This window comes from Mytilus californianus, unplaced genomic scaffold (assembly GCF_021869535.1).
Source record: "Mytilus californianus isolate M0D057914Y unplaced genomic scaffold, xbMytCali1.0.p SCAF_2, whole genome shotgun sequence".
In the NCBI taxonomy this organism is placed as follows: Eukaryota; Metazoa; Mollusca; class Bivalvia; order Mytilida; family Mytilidae; genus Mytilus; species Mytilus californianus.
Window position 1 is genome coordinate 74,951,673 of NW_026262668.1, and position 21,663 is coordinate 74,973,335.

The 21,663-nt window shown below is 32.3% G+C and overlaps 1 protein-coding gene across 3 annotated transcripts in view; it reads right to left on the reverse strand.

Annotated features, from left to right (window-relative positions):
- Positions 1-1,319: 1,319 nt before the first annotated feature.
- The window catches only part of LOC127730303 (neuroendocrine convertase 1-like), a 50,260-nt gene continuing 29,916 nt past the window's right edge, over positions 1,320-21,663 (reverse strand). For 2 of the 3 annotated variants that reach the window (XM_052238636.1, XM_052238635.1), the window contains 4 exons: positions 19,708-19,982; positions 6,665-6,754; positions 3,799-4,012; positions 1,320-2,644 (listed from right to left, as the gene is read on the reverse strand). In XM_052238636.1, coding sequence (XP_052094596.1) covers positions 2,581-2,644; positions 3,799-4,012; positions 6,665-6,754; positions 19,708-19,982 — 643 coding nt within the window. In that variant the 3' untranslated portion in view covers positions 1,320-2,580. The other variant, XM_052238637.1, reaches the window with a different exon arrangement.

Sequence of the window (21,663 nt, forward strand, 5' to 3'; positions counted from 1 at the left end):
CACCTGTAAAAATGTAGGCAGGTGGATTGGATTATCATGTCTATTTTCAATTTTAAAGAAATCAGGGGATTTTTTTGTGTTATTTCAACTGCCTTTCATTCAATTTGTCTTAAGACTCAGTTTTGTTGGTTCAAGCCATTTTTAAGTCATACTTCAGCATCAGTAATTGGCTAAGGCTTCTTACCAGACCAAACTAAACAGGTTAGTTAAAGAGCTATTAAGTACATAGTGTTGCATTTAAACCGATGTCAAAAGTGGTTTTGTAGCAAAAAAAGTTTAAAAAGGACAGACTCTTGATCAAAATAAGCAAAAGTTCTATTTTCATGAACTCATGCAGGTCATACCAAATACAGAACTTGAGTTATAACACATTCTATTAGCTGGGAGGGTATCACATATTTCACTGATTAAAAAGATTATAAATGTTAGTGCCATCTGGTGTAGTAACCTCAGATAACCCAACTAGTTTACTTGTTAGAATGCCATATTCTGTCAAATAACTTATTTATAAGGAGTCTTCTGGTCAGTTAATGGTTCATATGTCAATCAATTAATAAAGGCAATTATAATGACATTAAAACTTGGCATATAACAACAAATAAGCTTAGTATAATCAAGTTAGAAGGTACATTTTCAATGGTATTTTAAAACATTGAGTAAATTTGATGAAAAATGACAACACTGTAAAAATAACATGTAACCAGTAAATACATATAATAAAAAAACCTGTGGTTTTTCAAAATATCAAAGGACTTGACCTGGACAAAAAGTAACATATTTAGGACAGGCAAATTTTGTGTATATATACTTGTATACACACACACATATATATACATATGATAATTGTCATTCTTTATAAAACCAAGGCTCCAGAGGAATGTGGTGCTCAGTTGGGTAATTTTCTGATCTCAGGTAATACTAAAAATAAAACCTGTGCCTCTTTTCGGAAAATATATATTTAGAGAAAAAATTCTAATCAACATATATGTGCACTTGTATTTCTTTTTTTGCAAAAATTGCCCCTACTCAAAAGAGAGAGTATGAATATGGACTTTAGTAAAATCTTTTTTTAGCTAGTAAGTATATATGTTTCAATGTCCATTTCAGATCCTCTGATATTTTGTTGACTAGATAGGCATAGCACAAAAATATGTAACAACAATAAAATCTGTTCTACACATAAAATGTATATACATACTGGGACTATATCATTGCTTTCCAGGTGATTAATGTAATTTTTCTAAAATTCATAGTCGATAAAATGGGTTTTTTGCTATTCATACACTGTCCAAGTATTTACTAGAATTTTTTTTATTTCCATTTCCAAATGATTATATTCTAGCAATATGCAGTAGGTGGGATTGCCAATAAAGATTTTATCATATCTCATAATGGAAAGTTCCAAATTACATAGGTTTCTGCACACAATTCATGCCATTTTGAATATCTATATGTGCATTGAGTAAGTAACCAGAAGGCTGATTTTTTGGTTAGTGAGTCTAAACCATAACTACAAGTTGGATTTTATGCATTTACTTATATAATTGAGACTGGCTAGATGGTTAACTAAGTACCTGTATAGTTTGCATACAATTCCTATGATTTATTGATTTTTTTATGGCAGTTTAACATTGAGACTGTTACAACACTTTGTTGTAGGAAGAACAAATTTTGTCTAAATAGCATGGTAAATAATCATAAGGTCACCTGCACTCAGAAAAACACTTCCATATTAAGAAAGTTATTACTTTTCTCAAGGTTGGTACAACCTGCTTAGTATTCAAAACAAGAGGCTCTCAAGAGCCTGAATCGCTCACCTGCATTTCAGAAGGAGATTTTTAAATGTTAGCAAACTTGATGAACAAATTGTGTAAAATTGTCTTTAAAGGGCAATAACTCCTTAAGGGGTCAATTGACAATTTTGGTCATATTAACTTTTTTATAGATCTTACTTTGCTGAACATTATTGCTGCTTACAGTTTATATTTATCTATAATAATATTCAAAATAATAACAAAAAACTGCAAAATTTTGTTAAAACTACCAATTTGGTGGCAGCAACCCAACAATGGGTTGTTTGATTCGTCTGAAAATTTCACAGCTGATAGATCTTGACCAACTGAACAATTGTACCCCATGTCAGATTTGCTCTAAAAGCTTTAGTTTTTGAGATATAAGCCAAAAACTGCATTTGACCCCTATGTTCTATTTTTAGCCATGTTTGTCAACAGATCAAAACTTCGGATACAATTTATAAACTAGATACCCTAAGGAACATTTAGTAAAAGTTTGAAGGTATTTGGCCCAGTAGTTTCAGAGGAGAAGATTTTTTAAATAGTTTACGACGACAGACGACGACGACGACAGACGACGGACGCCAAGTGATGGCATAAGCTCACATGGGGCCCGAAGGCCCCGGTGAGCTAAAAAAACCAACCTTATATATATATATTGTATATGTTCTGTGTACAATATCCTTTTTTCATAACAATCTGACGCCTTTGTAAGAATGACAGTTGACTTAAATTATCTAGAGGTTCTTTATGTATATAGATATATTTATTGTCATTCTTTATAAAGCTAACATTTCAGAGGAATATGCTGCTCTGTTGGGTAATTCTCTGAATTCTCTGAATTCTTTGATCTACAATAACAACAGAATTATCAAAGTTAACACAGGATTTTATAGTCAAACCTGTGATAAAGGTCATATTTATTTAGCAATAACCTGTCTAGTCACCTTCTCCTTGTCCTACTGTAATTATACCTATGCATTCTGAACCTCAATTCAAAGATCATATCTCTTATAAATCAGTTTTCTCTTGTCTCAAGGGTGACCTTTACATACATATTTGATTGTATATATTGTGGAACAGCTAAATTTATTTTAGCTTTACTTCTGGTCAAATATCAGTTGGCAGTATAGAATTTCAAAATTTTTTTTATATTGTTCAACAGAAACTCTATACATAATTATATACTGTAAATTCAGAAATTAATGCGTGCATTTATTATTGCGATTTTTGAAAAAAGGACAAAAATGCGAGATTTATTATTGCGATTTCAGAAACATTTGCTTAAGATATGTGTATGAGATTTCAGAATGCGACTTCTTATTATTGCGATACTCATGGAGTCGCATTATTCGCATTAATAAAAACCTCGCAATAATTTCTGAATTTACAGTATATATACATATATAGATATAATTATTGTAATTCTTTATAAAGCTAACATTTCAGAGGAATTTTCTTCTCTGCTGAGTACTTTTCTGATCTGCAATGCAAAGAGACTTATAAAAGTTAACTCCGGATTTAAATTGTTCACAAACATTATTAACCTGTTCACATATACATCAGCTAATATGAAAGAAGTTTTAGAGTTGTTGAGTTTATTTTTGCTTTGATGTTTTACTCATCATCTTCTTTTGTTCATATCATTTATGACAATGTTGTTATTTTTAACTTAATCAGCAATTCAGCATACATGAAAATTTGAAATGCTAGGCCCAATCTGCAAAAGAAAGTGTAAAATACCTCTACAAAAAATGCATATCCCTAAAAGACTACTGTAAACACAAATATTTTTCGTGAATTCAATGCATCAATTGTTTGTGCTTGTTTAAATTCACACATGGCACATTAAATTGGCCCTTCACACCAATATTGTTGATTGGTACAAACTGTATGCATGAAAGATACTTTAATTTCATGCAGAATCTTAAAGTGAAAATAACCCTCGCTAAAAAAAATTCATGTTTTAGGTAATTAGTTTTATACAAGTAAATGATAAACATACCTTAATCTTTCTTTAAAACACAACTTTTTCTTTCTCTTGACAACAAGCAGTATAACTATGACTACACATACAACTGCTAACACCCCAACAATTATAATGACGGAATGATTGATAGATTTACGATTTTCATCTGGTTTATCTGGTTTATCTGGTTTATCTGTAGTTTTATCTGTAGTAACTTCATATGGGGGTGGTGTGATGAAAAATGATTCATCTGCAAAACAATGGTTATCTCATTAAAAAGTGGAAAACAATGATATCTTGTACTAATTCATGATATAAGTAGCCTAACATGCACCATGTACATTATAAAAATGAGAAAATGACCATAATTCTTTTTATGTTCTTCGTCTTATAACAACAGTGAGGCTTTTAAGACAAAGCAAAAGTTTACAACTCACAGCAAGGGGGGAGGGGGGTCTCTTCCTATATTAATTGAAGGTATCCACAGACGTTCTGTTGGAATGAATCCCTTTTTTGATATATCAATGGGTTGCAATTTCATCAATGTAAAATGTCAATGCCTTTTGGGTCAGTAATTTTCATCTTTTGAAAAGATTTCTATTATATAAGCTGTTTTTTACCTTTTAAATCAATTTAAGATGTCAAAAATGTTACATATGATAACAGAGAAATATATAAATGGGTTATAATTTTGCCATGAAATTTATTTGAGTCAAGATTTTCACAAGATTTCAAAATATGAATGGGAGGTGATTTTGAAATCCCAGCTGCAAGTCGATACCGTAAATCCCATATTAAGACACCCCCTCCCCCCACAAGTGCCTCACAGTAACTACAAAATGGCCCTCAGATTCGGTTTGTGCAAATTTTTTGCTTGATTTAGATAATGCTATAAATTTGCACATTGAAATACACAGATGTCGTGAAATATAAACATTAAATGGTATGACAGGTTTAGAAATCTAGCAAATGCTGATATACAATTTGCTAAACACCTGTTTTATAAAAGTGACTGAGTATTAATGTCTTACATATTTGTAATCAAAGCATGGTGAATGTTAGCTCTATGGAATAGCCAGTAACCTGGTTAAGAAACATGTACATGCCCATATCACGCGATTCCCTGCTACATTAATATTATCATATTTCAAATTCAGAGAAAAAACTGCAAATTGGCATAAATTTAAATATTGTAATCATAATGAGCATGAGTTTTACCTTGATGTGACCACTACTTCATGGTCAACAATCCTGACCAAAAATTTTACCTGAGAATGTACTAGTTTCACACTCATTTTTTATGATCAGTGAACTAAAAATTCTGTGTTAAAAACCTTAATCTGACATGTATTTCAAAAAGTTCATATCAAAATGAACATGCATATCAATATTCAAGTTGATTCGACCTTAACCAGTGGCAAAACCAATGAGGAAACAAAAATATAAAAGTCACTGTTCTTATAAAAAAAATGACAAAATCAACAGTAAATCATTGCCTGTTATGATACTGATTTAAGGGTATTTCTAAACAACAATTGCATATTTTAAAGAAAGCATTTGTTAAACTGTGTTATTAAAAATGATGTTTTATTTTCATAATTTATCAAGATAATTGCATTTAATAGAAGCTTGAGAACCTGAAATTAAAAAATTGTTAATCTTTGCTGAATGATCTAATATTGAAAAAAAATTGAAAAAATCTAAATCTAAAGCTCTTTTAAGTCATCAGTTTTAAGAGTGTTCTACACAGTCCTGAGCATGTTACAATTTCCAAAAATATACCTATTTTCTGCAAATAAGTTTTTGAGTACACAAATCTGCTGTGCATCTGCATCTTAAGTCAGAAGGAGAACAGGCAAACCCATGTACAATTAGACTCATCTAATTACCTTGTATAGCAGGACTTAAACATCTTATGTCAGATGACGAACATTTAAACCTATGTATAGTTAGACTGATCTAATTACCTTGTATAGCAGGACTTAAACATCTTAAGTCAGATAACGAACAGTTAAACCTATGTATAGATAGACTGATTTAATTACCTTGTATAGCAGGCCTTAAACATCTTAAGTCAGATGACGAACAGTTAAACCTATGTATAGTTAGACTGATCTAATTACCTTGTACAGCAGGCCTTAAACATCTTAAGTCAGATGTCGAACAGTTAAACCTATGTATAGTTAGACTGATCTAATTACCTTGTATAGCAGGCCTTAAACATCTTAAGTCAGATGACAAACAGTTAAACCTATGTATAGTTAGACTGATCTAATTACCTTGTACAGCAGGCCTTAAACATCTTATGTCGGATAACGAACAGTTAAACCCATGTAGAGTTAGACTGACCTAATTACCTTGTACAGCAGGCCTTAAACATTTTATGTTGGATAACGAACAATTAAAACCATGTATAGTGAGACTGATCTAATTACCTTGTACAGCAGGCCTTAAACATCTTATGTCGGATGACGAACAGTTAAACCCATGTATAGTGAGACTGATCTACTTACCTTGTACAGCAGGCCTTAAACATCTTATGTCGGATGACGAACAGTTAAACCCATGTATAGTGAGACTGATCTAATTACCTTGTACAGCAGGCCTTAAACATTTTATGTCAGATGACGAACAGTTAAACCCATGTATAGTGAGACTGATCTAATTACCTTGTACAGCAGGCCTTAAACATCTTATGTCAGATGACAAACAGTTAAACCCATGTAAAATGAGACTGATCTAAATACCTTGTACAGCAGGCCTTAAACATCTTATGTCGGATGACGAACAGTTAAACCCATGTATAGTGAGACTGGCTTATTACCTTGTACAGCAGGCCTTAAACATCTTATGTCGGATAACAAACAGTTAAACCCATGCATAGTTAGACTGATCTAATTACCTTGTACAGCAGGCTTTAAACAGCTTAAGTCAGATGATGAACAGTCAAACCCATGTATAGTTAAACTGATGTTCTCCACTCTACCACCATCTGAAAAAGGAGTTTTAGATGGTTATACACTGTTTTGTTTTAAATCATTGCTATTTCATTTTAAATGTAGGTGTTTTTGTTTTTATAAGTCTCTTTCTTCCTTCTCCATTCATTTTAATAGAATAACTCATATTAAAAATAATAAATCTGTAATGACGGCAGAACTGAAAACTACCTTATATGTTATTGCTATAGGGCTGGTCTAGAATTAAATACATGGGCACAGGAGGCACTTTTTAAGACCCTTACCACCCATAAAAAAAATACATTTTACTTATAATTCTTGTAAAATTCTAAAGAAAATACCAACACCATACAAAATATCTCATTAATTTGAGTGCCACCCATCCCCTTTATGATGAATTGTGGAACAGCCCTTACTGATATAAATGACCTCACATAAACAATCAATCTGTTCAATTACACTTTGTTACAATTTCAAACCCCTAAGCAGTTTCTGTGATAATCAATTGTGCACACAACAAAATAGTCTCTCTCAATCATCTTAAGAGTAGACTTTGGACGATAAAGAGCTTGACAAATCTTATAGACACCTGTTTTATGTTTAAATGGGCATTAGGTACGAGATAAATATATAAAAAAAAAATTTTCATTCATGAAAGTGAAAAAGTGAAACATAATTTGCTTTTAACAGCCAAATTGGTTCAATTTTGTCAAAACAAGCTAAGAAACATCGCTGATGAATTATTAACTTGCAGGTGACTTATTCGACCTCATTGAATCCATATTCATGTGACCTTCAATTCAACCCCTTAGCGGGAGATGGGTTGCACATGTATTCAGCTATTAAAAGGAAAAGAATGTCAACATTGAAAGTGAAACAAGGATGAACAATGTGGTTAGCTGATTCAATCCACAAAAAATAATTCTTATACAGGTAAATACGCTGATAAACATTCTTTTTAACCTACAATTTGAAATCAAACAGACCTAGAAAAATCCAATTGCACGTGACTGCTATCTATTTATATTCAAATTAATGTTTATATCCGGTTATATGACTGTCGGTAGTATTCGAAGGTCATCTCCATGGTTAATTAGATGACATCTAAACAAAAATACACACGAAATGTTGATACATATTATCAAGTTCATGCATTGTTTTTTGTCTATTTTAGACTTTTTGTAATTTGGATATACGTTTTAGTATGTTATAAATAAAATATGAGAATTTGAGTCAATTCGGTGAACATGAATCTGACAGCTAATACCCCTTTAGGACTATATGTTGCTCTCAAAAGACTTTTGGTAATTCTTGTCATTAAGTTGCTGTCTCATTGACATATCTCCTTTTAATGATATGCTGGAAATGAGAACATCAACAATATCAAATAAAGTTCCTTAATAAACAAAAGGACTTAAACACAAACACTGATAAAGTTCCTGTATGTTGCCAGATTGAACTTAAACACCCCTTTATTTTATCCTGAACAGATGAATAACAATAATTGTATCAAAAGTATCCAGTGTAACTCACATTATCTGATTACGTGTGTTAATTTTGACCTGGCCTGAGGCTAATTAACAAGTGATAACAGTTTGATTGAACAATCAATAGGTGATTATGGATATTAATTACTCGATATAGCTTCTGTATAAGGCACACGACAATGATGATTAAAGGTAAAGGAAAAGTGGAATGTTTTCAGAACATTGGGAGGTTTTGATGCAAAAAAAAAAACTTCAATAAACTTTATAATCAGCAAAGAAATGCTCCCTATTTCATGCTCCAATGCGACATTAAAGAACCTTCAGCATGCTCAAGATCAAAACTGACAGCATGAACAACAAAGACCATTCAAAGCTCCTCAGTGTTGGGATTAACAACAACTCAAACTGTTACCAGGATCACAATTACTTTAGTACAGAGTCAAATGAACTTCTATCATATTAGAATTGTATTAAGAACAGCCAAGTCAGCTCATACTTCTTACATGTCCCAGTGTTCCAAGACCAGTGCTTTAGTTATTAAATAACATTTGTCAATGTTACCCAGTGTTCAAAGACCACTGCTTTAGTAAATAAATAACATTTGTCAATGTTTTACAGTTTGAAGCAATGAGTCTTTAAGTTTTCTAGCAAAATGACTTTATTAATGCTTACAAACCATGCATAACTATTGTTATTGCTTGTTAATTTTTGTTCTTTTTATAATGTTATAAATGTATAGCATATTTCTTTCCTTATTATCTATGCCAATGACATTGAATACAAATAAAAAAGATGGAAGCATGACTAAAACACAATGTTTTGATTTTCTCTTTGTACTCAAAGTCATAGTACTTTATCTACAAACAGTCAACAATCAACAATCAAAAACATAACAAGAAACAGAATCTTCTCAATAATTCTTTCAACTGATATCTAACATTCAAATAGACAGGCTAACAATAGCCACCTTTAAGTAATAAATGGGGAATGTGTCCATGGGACACAGATGATGCCCCCGCTTGCATATCATATAAAGTTATAAAGGGACATAACTAAAGAACGATAAAAGTGACGCTACCCAAATTCTTACTTGATCTGAGTTTTGTGGTAATAAGTATTGTGTATAAGTTTCATAAAATTTGGTTGAGGCAAACTTAAGTTAGAGAACTGAAACGAAAAATTCAGCAATGTTTTCATTTGTAAAGGGGCATAACTCTAGAACAGTAAAAGTGACACCATCAAAATTTAAACTTGATCTGTATTTTGTGGTAATAAGCATTGTGTATAAGTTTCATAACGTTTGGTTGAGGCTAACTTAAGTTGGAGAACGGAAACGAAAAATTCAGCAATTTTTCCATTTGTAAAGGGCATAACTCTAGAACGGTTAAAGTGACGCCACCAAAATTCAAACTTGATTGTGTTTTGTGGTAATATGCATTGGGTATAAGTTTCATAACATTTGGTTGAGGCTATCTTTAGTTAGAGAATGGAAACGAAAAAATTCAGCAATTTTTCCATTTGAAAAGGGGCATAACTCTAGAACGGTTAAATTGACACCATCAAAATTCAAACTTGATCTGTATTTTGTGGTAATAAGCATTGTGTATAAGTTTCATACCATTTGTTTGAGGCAAACAAAAGTTAAGAACGGAAAAAGTGTAAAAGGGCATAACTCTAGAACGGTTAAAGTGACGTCACCAAAATTCAAACTTGATCTGTGTTTTGTGGCAATAAGCATTATGTATAAGTTTCATAACATTTGGTTGAGGTTTTAAGTTAGAGAACAGAAAAGAAAAATTCAGCAATTTTTCCATTTGTAAAGGGGCATAACTCTAGAACGGTTAAATTGACACCACCAAAATTCAAACTTGATCTGTATTTTGTGGTAATAAGCATTGTGTATAAGTTTCAAAACATTTGGTTGAGGCAAACTAAAGTAAGAGAACGGAAAACCAACTTTGGGACTTACGATGTACAAACGTACGTTCGTACATACGTACGTACTTACAGACGGACAAGGGTAAAGCTTAATGCCCCATCCGCTACGGTGGGGGCATAAAAATCGTGATTAAAGGGGAATAACTCTATTAAAAGTTAACTGCCAATTTCAGTCATATAAACATATTTGTAGATCTTATCCTGCTGATAATTTTTCCTTTTTAAAGTTTCTTTTTATCTATTTTTTTAGTTAGGCAAAAAATGCATAAAAATGTTGAAAAATTATCACTTAAGGACAATAACTCTAATAAAAGTTTGACTGAAGATTACAAACATTATGGCTTATTTGTAGATTTTGTCTTGCTGATCCTTTGTGCCATTTAAAGTTTCTATCCATCTATTACAGTTTTTAAGATATTAGGCAATACAAATGGGAACAAGAGGCTGTCAGAGTGACAGCAAACCAGATTTTCCTGCAGAGGTCGAACCCTGAACAGTTGAGCAAGTATGGACACTCCTTTTAAGCTTAAAACAGCTCTGAATTTGGATTGTGATTGAATATTTGACACAGCATAGGTTTGTGACACAAAATGAGTGTGGTCAAAGAACTGAAATATTTGAAATAGGACATTTACCTATTATGGTCCAATATCCAAACTCTAAGTACATATTAGAATCAGCATATCAAAGAACCATAAGAATTCAATTTTTGATGAAATCAGACAAAAGTTTAATTTAGGACCCTTTGGACCTCAATGTGGACCAATTTGATAAAGGAGCCCACAATCCAAAATCTCTCAATACATGGTTAGATTCAGCATTTCAAAGAACCCCATAAATTCAATTTTTGTTGAATCAAACAAAGTTTAATTTTGGACCCTGGTTTGGACCAACTTGAAAACTGGGCCCAAAAATCTAATATTTAAATACAGGTTTAGATTCAGCATTTGAAAGAACCCTATATATATTTAATTTATGTTGAAATGAAACACAGTTTAATTTTATCCATAATATTTTCTGTGCAAAGGGAAATAACTCAAACTGGATAAATAGTTCTCTAAAATAAGATATGATGCAATTTTTCAAATTATAATCAATAATATAATAACAACAACCAGTGATGACTAAGTTCTTTAAAATTAGATATGATTTAACACTCAAACATTGTTAGAATCAGCATATCAAAGAACCAAAGAATTCAATTTTTGATGAAATTAAACAAAAGTTTAATTTAGGACCCTTTGGACCTCAATCTTATTAATAATGAAAATAAACACAGGTTTAGATTAAGCATTTCAAAGAACCCTATATATATTCAATTTATGTTGAAATCAAACACAGTTTAATTTAGGACCCTGATTTGGACCTACTTGAAAACTGGGCTCAAAATCAGAAATCTAAATATATGTTTATTAATAGACAATATAATCTTAGTTTTTACAGGAGTTCACTTCATAAAAAAAAAGTATATAGCATTCAGAAAATTAGTTTTTACAGAATAACAAACAAACTTGCCACAAAATTCTTCAAACAATTTATCAAAGAAAAGAAGAAAAAAATCCAAAATTTTATTTATCATTAATACAATGTCTTTTCAAAATCTACAAAACTTATCAGTAACAAGAAATAATTGTAACAGGATGCTGTTACGAAGTCTCTCAAACAAAGCTCCCATAATTCGTCATTCCCATGGTCGCCTGACATTGGGCAAAGTCCAGTATATGCATAAGTGACGCCTATGGATTGACCCTGTATGTCATTCAAATCTTCTTGAAATGACGAATTGGAAATATATATGGTTTAGGGGTGGGGATCTCGACTGTTTACATGTTCTCAAAAGGTGGGGATGGGGGGTGATCCCCAGGGGGACTCGCCCTTTATTTCATATGATTTGTTTTTTTTCCCCATACAAGAATATATATGGTTTAGGGGTGGGGATCCTCGACCTTTTACAAGTTCTCAAACAGTAGGGGGTGGGGGTGATCCATGGGGACTTGCCTCTTATTTCATTTGATTTGTTTTATTGTCCCATACAAGAATATATATGGTTTAGGGGTGGGGGTCTCGACCGTTTACAAGTTTTCAATAAAATGCTCCGCAGGGCGCAGCTTGATACGACCGCAGAGGTCGAACCCTGAACAGTTGGGGCAAGTATGGACACAACATTCAAGCTTGATACAGCTTTGCATTTGGATTGTGATTAAATATTTGACACAGCATAGGTTTCTGACACAGAATGAATGTGGTCTAAGAACTTAAAAATTTTAAATTGGACATTCACCTATTATGGTCCAATATCCAAAATCTAAATACATGGTTAGATTCAGCATATCAAAGAACCCCAAGAATTCAATTTTTGATGTAATCAAACAAAGTTTTATTTTGGACCCTTTTGACCTCAATGTGGACACAGTTGATAACGGGGCCCAAAAATCAAAAATCTAAATACATGGTTAGATTCAGCATATCAAAGAACCCCATATATTCAATTTTTGTTGAAATCAAACAAAGTTTAATTTTGGAACTCGATTTGGACCAACTTGAAAACTGGGCCCATAATCAAAAATCTAAATACATGTTTAGATTCAGCATATCAAAGAACCCTAAGAATTCAATTTTTGTTAAAATCAAACTAAGTTTAATTTTGGACCCTTTGGACCTTAATGTAGACCAATTTGAAAACGGAACCAAAAATTAAGAATCTAAATACACGGTTAGATTCGGCATATCAAAGAACCCCAATAATTCAATTTTTGATGAAATCAAACAAAGTTTAATTTTGGACCCTTTGGACCTCAATGTGAACCAATTTAAAAACGGGGCCCAAAATCCAAAAACTAAATACACGGTTAGATTCAGCATATTAAAGAACCCCAAGAATTCAAGAATAAAACCCCATTGAAATTGGTCAAGAAATAAGCAATTTATACGAAGTATCTTCTTTTGCACAATACTGTGCAATTCAATATTTCTTGCTATTGCGCAATACTGTACAATTGACAATTTCTTGCTATTGCGCAATATTGTGCTATTGGATATTTCTTGCTATTGCGCAATACTGTGCAATTGAAGATTTCTTGCTATTGCGCAATACTGTGCAATTGAAGATTTCTTGCTATTGTGCAATACTGTGCAATTGAAAATTTCTTGCTATTGCACAATACTTATTATATAATCATTTACACATCCTGTTTGATGTGTATCTCCTACCATATCATTATTATTTGCTTTTAAATATAAATCAGAAATAACCATTTTAAAATGGAAAATTTTAAAAGAAAAAAAAAAGGAAAAAAAGAAAAAAAAGGAAAAAAAAAAAAAAAACCCAAATTTTTTGAACCCCCTTATGATTCATCACCCCCAAACTCAATCCCAGCCTTCCCTTTGTGGTATGGTACCTTGCAGTACAATTTCAGAGAGATCCATACACTTGAACACAAGTTATTGTCTGGAAACTAGAAAAATGTGTTTTTTGGCCCTTTTTGGCCCCCAATTCCTAAATGTTTCGGCAATTACCCCCAAACTCAATTCCAGCTTTCCCTTTGTGATATGGAACCTTGTAGTACAATTTCAGAAAGATCCATACACTTACACACAAGTTATTGTCCTGAAACTAGAAAAATGCTTGTTTTTTGCCCCTTTTTGGCCCCTAATTCCTAAAATATTGAGGCAATTACCCCCATCATCAATCCCAGCCTTCCTTTTGTGGTATGGTACCTTGCAGTACAATTTCAGAGAGATCCATACACTTGAACACAAGTTATTGTCTGGAAACTAGAAAAATGCTTATTTTTGGCCCCTTTTTGACCCCCAATTCCTAAACGTTTCGGCAATTACCCCCAAACTCAATTCCAGCTTTCCCTTTGTGATATGGAACCTTGTAGTACAATTTCAGAAAGATCCATACACTTACACACAAGTTATTGTCATGAAACTTTACTGTTGGTACCATAACCCCCAAAATCAATCCCAACCTTCCTTTTGTGGTATTGAACCTTGTGGTAAAATTTCATAGAGATCCATACCCTTAAACTAAAGTTAGAGTGCGAAAACCAATGTGTATTCGGACGACGACGAAGACGACGACGCCGCCAACGTCATACCAATATACGACCACAAAAATTTTTTTTGCGGTCGTATAAAAGTATAAAAAGAAGGGGGGTGGGGGTTACCCCTGTTGACTTCCCCTTTATTTCATTTGATTTGTTTTATTGTCCCATACAAGAATATATATGGTTTAGGGGTGGGGATCTCGACCTTTTACAAGTTCTCAAACAGGAGGGGGTGGGGGTGACCCAAGGTGACTCGCCTCTTATTTCGTTTGGTTTGATTTATTGTCCCATACAAGAATATATATGGTTTTGGGGTGGGGATCTTGACGGTTTACAACTTTTCAAAAAGAAGGGGGTGGGAGTTACCCCCGTGGACTTCCCCTAAATTTCAATTGATTTGTTTTATTGTCCCGTACAAGAATACATATGGTTTAGGGGTGGGGATCTTGACCGTTTACAAGTTCTCAAACAGGAGGGGGTGGGGGTTATCCCAGGGGACTCGCCTTTTATTTCATTTGATTTGTTTTCTTGTCCCACAAGAATATATATGGTTTCAGGGTGGGGATCTTGACCGTTTACAAGTTTTCAAAAAGAATGGGGGTGGAGGTGAACCCGGGGACTCCCCAAAAAATTTTTATTTGATTTGTTTTATTGTCCCATACAAGAATATAAATGGTTTAGGGGTGGGGATCTCGACCGTTTACAAGATAAAAGCACATTCTAAAATTGAAGGGGGGTGGGGGTAAGAATATATATGGTTTAGGTAGACTTAATTATCTACAAAATTTCTAAAAATGACCAGTAAATTTCTTACTATATTCATATAGTCCCATATAGCTTATAATCATCAGCACTTAGGAAACAGAGAATTTTCAAATAAATCTGTCACTACAATTATAAGTGTGAGATAAGACATTTATCAAATGCTTTGTCATAATCTGATAACAGGAGAAAATTATTTAAAAACACTTAGTGTAATCAAACTTCATATATATAATTAACCATTTCTGTACAAAGAGAAATAACTTAATCACATTATAAATACCACTTTTGGATATTCAAAAGGGCGATAACTCAACAAGGAGAGTTTGGCAGCCGCCCGCCCGCTCGCCCGCCCGCCATACATCAACAAATCAATAACTGATATTTCCTTCGAAAATCCAGTTAAAAATCATCATTAAAGGGCAATAACTCTAATAAGTAGTTGACAGAAGATTTTCCTTATGTTGACTTATTTGTAGATCCTGATGTGCTGATCATTTTTGCTATTAAAGATTCTATCTATCTATAATAGTTTTTAAGATATAAGGCATTAACGCAAAAAAATAGTAAAATCATCATTGAAGGGCAATGACTCTATAAATAAGTAGTTGACAGAAGATTTTCGCTATGTTGACTTATTTGTAAATCCTGTCGGGCTGATCAATTTTGCTATTAAAGATTCTATTTATCTATAATAGTTTTTAAGGTATAAGGCATTAATGCACAAAAATATTTAAATCGTCATTGAAGGGCAATGACTCTAAAAGTTAGTTGACGGAAGATTTTCGCTATGTTGACTTATTTGTAGATCCTGTTGTGCTGATCATTTTTGCTATTAAAGATTCTTTCTATCTATAATAGTTTTTAAGATAAAAGGCATTAACGCAAAAAAATAGTTAAATCGTCATTGAAGGGCAATAACTCTATTAAGTACTTGTCTTAGGATTTGGGTAATGTTGACTGATATGTAGATCTTGTCTTTTTACTATGTTGACTGATTTATAGATCTTGTCTTGTTTATCATTTTTGCTTTTTAAAATTTCTGTCTATCTATTACAATTTTCAAGATAATAAGCAAAATTTTAAAAAAATAGTAAAATTTGTGATTTAACACTACTAACTCCTATTAGACGTCATCTGACAGTATTGACATAAACGGCCAAAAGGTAGAGCTCAACATTCTGCACATTTCTGCTGTGTCAGATTTTCTCTATTCATAGCGTTTTTTGAAGTAATAGGCAAAACTTGCATTTTACCCCTATGTTCTATTTTAACCATGTCGGCCATGAGGATGACAGGCGAGGTCACTAGACACATTTAATAAACTTAATACCCTAATAAAGATTTTTGTAAAAGTTAAGGACAGAGGACAAGTGATGAGAAAAGCTCACTTGGCCTTTTGGCCAGGTGAGCTAAAAAGGAGATGTGCAATGATTACCATTGAGACAACTATCCAACAGAGTCCAAATGAAGTGGGTTTAAACAGCTTTAAGAATGCTTGCAGATACTGAAAGCTAACTCTTAATATTTATTGGCTGATAAAGGGATAATTCCTTCTAACACTCTCAAAACTTAAACAAAATTATATTAATTTTTATAAAATCTCTACATGTTTCTAGAATTCTTTCCATCATCAGGTATTGCTCAAGATCAAATGTCTTCATAGCCAAAAATATCAAAATTTTTAAAGCTTTACCCCAAAAAACCCTTAACAGAATAACCAAAACCAGGTCAACTTTCCCTGAAGGAGTTGCAACCTTAATTTTAAGTAAAAATTTATCATTTAAATCATGCATCTAATAATTTAGCAACTACAATATATCTACTGGCATAGGTAGATGGTACAAAAAACCCACTAGCAGCAAGTAGTTACCAGTGGTAGTATGGCTTTATATAATAGCTTAAGGTAGATGGGGTGTCTAAATTAAAATCCACAGAATTTTTTAATAATTTGTCAAAATGTAGTTTACATCATGCTTTTTTTCACGCTACAGATTGTGCAAAATTATCAGATTTTGTATAGATTATGCATGGAAAACACAATTTTGTGTGATAAAAAGAATACTACACCATAGAATTTTACGATCAAATATGAGAATATAGCTCTAACAATATGCTTTCAGATAAGAAAAAGAAAAAATGTGGTCACCGGACTCGTTTTCTTGCTACATAATAAAATAGGTAAATTCACAACACATTCTATTGTAAAAGTTACTTTGTCTGAGTTTTCTCTCCTTATATCTGAGTTATCTCGCCTTATGTGGCAAAGTTGAAAAAAAAATGAATCAACAAAAATATTGTTTTTTGTAAAATACAGCCGTAAATATGATAAAACACAAAATATTCTATATTAACAAGAAAAGTCTTACACATGAATTACATACTACTCTCGAAATTTGCTCATTTCATGAAAGATCTAGACCAATATAATCTGCTATTTCGAAATGCAAGATGGAGGAAGACACCCCAGCCACCTTAATAGGCTACACAGATTGGTGATATCAATATCAAATAAATTGTTGAAGCTATATATCTCAAGTTATTCATTAGAAATAAATATATCAATATCAAATAATTTGTTGAAGGCTATCTCAAGTTATTCATTAGAAAAAAGTCAACTAAAATACAGCAACAAAAGCTGTTAATAAAAACCAAGGAAAAATGAAATTAGCAGTGTTCTCCCCAGGATTTTTGGATAGCACCAGGGTAACGCGTGTGGACTTCTTGGTGAAATATTTCATGCAATCAGTTGTGTCGCGCCGCGTCTCGTCGCTTAGCTCTAGTTACTGTAGTTTTTATGTCTCTTGTTTTGTTTTAACACTGTGGTACTGTGTTATGTAGACATTGATTCAGAAAATTATTGGTAAAAAAGAAGTAAATATAAAAACAGTTTGTATACTTTAATATTTTTTTAAAATAAATAGATTATGATTCATAATAAAATATTCATCTGAATTTAAAGTAATTAAATCTTTTATAAAATCCAAAATCAATAAAAATAAAATATCATTCAAAAGAGAACAAAAATGTTCAATTTAAAAAACTTTCTAGTTTCTAGAAAAAAAGTTGTTGTATGTGAAAGGATTCCTGTCATAAGAAGATATAAAATTAACAAGAACAATTGCAAATATTGTTTTATTATTTGAACCAGTTTCTATCTTAGATTTTCTTTTTTTTTAGAAGATTTTGCCATAGATTTCATGTAAATATTAACCTTTCTTGTCTTTGGTGATATTCAAACAAAGATACAGACTTAATACTGCCCTAAAATCTAAATCTTTATTTGTCATGAACCATTTAAAAAGAATTCCTAAATCTATAAATTTATCTTTGGTCTATAGATCTATAAGTAACCATATTCAATGTCAACAACTAAGTCTCCCTATTTTCCCGCCTAAATGACAGGAAGTAGTTATAAATAGATTTAACATGTGCTTATGGATAAAATTTGCAAGATTACTTCTGTTATTCATTAATTATGGATATAGATATCCAGTTTGAAGGTACAGTCATGCATTTTTATTTATAAAATATAATAGATTGCAATTAATGGTAAATAAACTTGAATATTCTAAGTGAACTAACCGAGTCGTGATATGTACAGACAGATACTACTGCAGTTTGAAACCCGACTATCATGCAATAACTATGTCATAATTAAAGATAATATTGGCCATGGTTTAATCAGAGACATATAATATAAGAATTGGGAAATGTATAGTTGTCCATTATACGTAATGAGCCACCATTATGATGTACAAAAAAAGTACCTATCGGGTCAAGACACTGTTTGTGTACAAAGTATTTGCCGACTTGTCACAGGTCAGTGCTTGGGTGGAGAGTGAGGCCATAAAATAGTTATCTGTGATTTTAAAGTTATGAACTCTTAATTAAAACAAAAAAGAATCATGTTACAAGTGTTAATTACATCGATTAAATCCAATCAACAAGGTTAACCTCATAAGGTAAATCGATCACGTGGTGTAAACAATCTGTGTTGAACTGGTTTGAACTGGTCAAATTTCACCTGGGATTTTATACCGCACGGAAAATATTTAACAAGTCGTTTAAAACTTTACCGATTTACGATTTTTTAACTGAAAATTTTAGCACCACGGAGAAAAATTATACATCGCGGCAAGAACGATACCACCACGGTAAAAATTATACATCGCGGGCCCGCGGTTCTTTAAGGGCCTGGGGAGAACACTGATTAGTATTTGCAATAAATTCACATGGTTTTTATTTCTTGGTATTTCCCAAAATAATAAAACCTAAATAACGGACAATGTATTAAAATGATCATTAACATGATAAATTAAGTATTTATTTGGTTAACAGTTATATGAAACAAAATAAACAAAGACAATTCAATTATTTTAAAAAATACAGTCATCTGTTCAATAGAGGTTATTATCCAATTAAGATGTTAATTACCCAATTAAGATGTCATATTTGCCTTGGAATAATATTTATGACCTTTCATCTTTTAATCCTTAATTGGTTTTCTGTATGAGTCACTGGTGTCGTTTTAACAGTTACACAGTTCAGTTAAGGTTATGTAAGGTAAACAAGGTTAACATGCATGTGCAGTTGTAAATTATGGAAATATTTACTTAATGTATTTTAAATGAATGTAATCTGAATTTGTATATTCGTGTGTACTTTTTTTTGCAAAAATATACCTACCACAAATTTCCTGAAAATAAATACACTACGGAAATAAATACATATACAGTAAATACATACCTAAGTTTCTATCAAAAAGAGCTGTAGGTTTTAATTTCCAGAATCCATTAGGATTTTCTCCCCACATCTGAACAGTTAAGACAGTCAGGTTCATATATCTTGTTGAATCCAACAACCTGCCTGGAAGTATTGTAGATTTGGTTCCGTGAGGCGATGTCAGAACCCACTGTATCTGCCCAGCATGTGGATGATTTATCATGAGTTTTACTTCAACATGTTCTGTGTAACTGATTGTACACGACTTTACCTCTACAAGATGATAGTATTCCTCCACACTGAAAAATATTACCAGTAAGGTTATCTCCCCTTCATATCACTAGGACCCTTTCATCTTGGATATAATAAAATTTCTCAAAATAATTAATATTTACATCAACCGATACAGATAAAGTGGGATAAAGTGGAAAATAGATATCTCAATAAAGTGTATTTTGAACTTTTGTTTTTGTTGCTGCCATTCTAAGGGTTGACTGGGGTATAGAAATTTGTTCATGCCTTGGTCTTTTTCCAATTTACAATACAACTTTCCCAAAGTGGAGAGTTTGTTTGGCTGTGCTTGATATATAAATTTTCAGCCACTTTAGTTGGGATGGGAAGGATAAATCCAATGTATTATGATAAAGAGTGTTTACGGTTTTTCTTTATCCACCAAAAATGAAAACTAGAGGATCTAAACAGCCTGTGTTGCTCACCTAGGTCTATGAGCACAATGGACTCTCTCAAACATTGTGATCTAGAATAGTTTCATGACATAAATCTTATTTTTTTTGTTGATCTTGTATTGCTGATAATTTTTCTGTTTACAGTTTCTCTCTATTTTCTTTAGATTTTGCCAAAAACACAAATGACTAAAAAAAATATTACAATTAAGGCAATCACTACTATAAGGAGTTAGCCAATAATTTCGGCAAAATTTTACTTGTCTTGCTGATCATTTTTGCTATTTAAAGTGTCTATCTATCTTTTACAGTTTTCAAGATAGTAGGAAATAAACTGCTTCGCCGAGCGCAGAAGGATACGACGGCAGAGGTCCAACCCTGAACAGTTGGGGCAAAAATGGACACAATATTCAAGCTTGATACAGCTCTGAATTTGGATTGTAATTAAATATTTGACACATTATAGGTTTCTGACACAGAATAAATGTAGCCAAAGAACTTGAAATTGGTCATATGATTTGAATTTATATTCAATTGAAGATTTCTTGCTGTTGTGCAATACACTGTGCTGTTGCAAAATACTTAGTAAATCTGTTTTCGGACTATATACAAAGAATTAGCAAAATAAATTGTGACCCCAAATTTTTCTTTGGAAAATTGACAATTTCTTAAATCTTGAGGAAAAAAAAAATTACTCCCCCCTCCAAAAAAAATATTTGAAGAAATTTTCTTTTGTAAAATGTGGTACAATTTAAGAGACATCCATACACTTAAACACAAGTTATTGGCTGAAAACTAGAAAAATGCTTGTTTTAGACCCTTTTTGGCCCCTAATTCCTGAACGGTTTGGGCAATTACCCCCAAAATGAATCCCAACCTTCTACTTGTGGTATTGAACCTTGTGGTACAATTTCAGAGCAATCAAAATACTTATACACAAGTTAATGTCCTGAAACTAGAAAAATGCTTGTTTTGGACCCCTTTTTTGGCCCCTAATTCCTAAACGGTTGGGACCATCAAACCCAAAAACAATCCCAACCTTCCTTTTGTGGTATTGAACCTTTTGATTAAATTTCATAGAGATCCATACACTTAAACTAAAGTTATTGTCCGGAAACCAAATATCTTCAGACAATGACGACGACGTGATAGCAATATAAGACCACTAAAAATTTTGCGGTCGTATAAAAACGATATTGGTAAAAATTGTCATTAAGGAGCAAGTACTCCTACAAGGTGTCGACTGATGATTTCGGCTACTTGACTTATTTGTAGATCAAGTCTTGCTGATCATTTT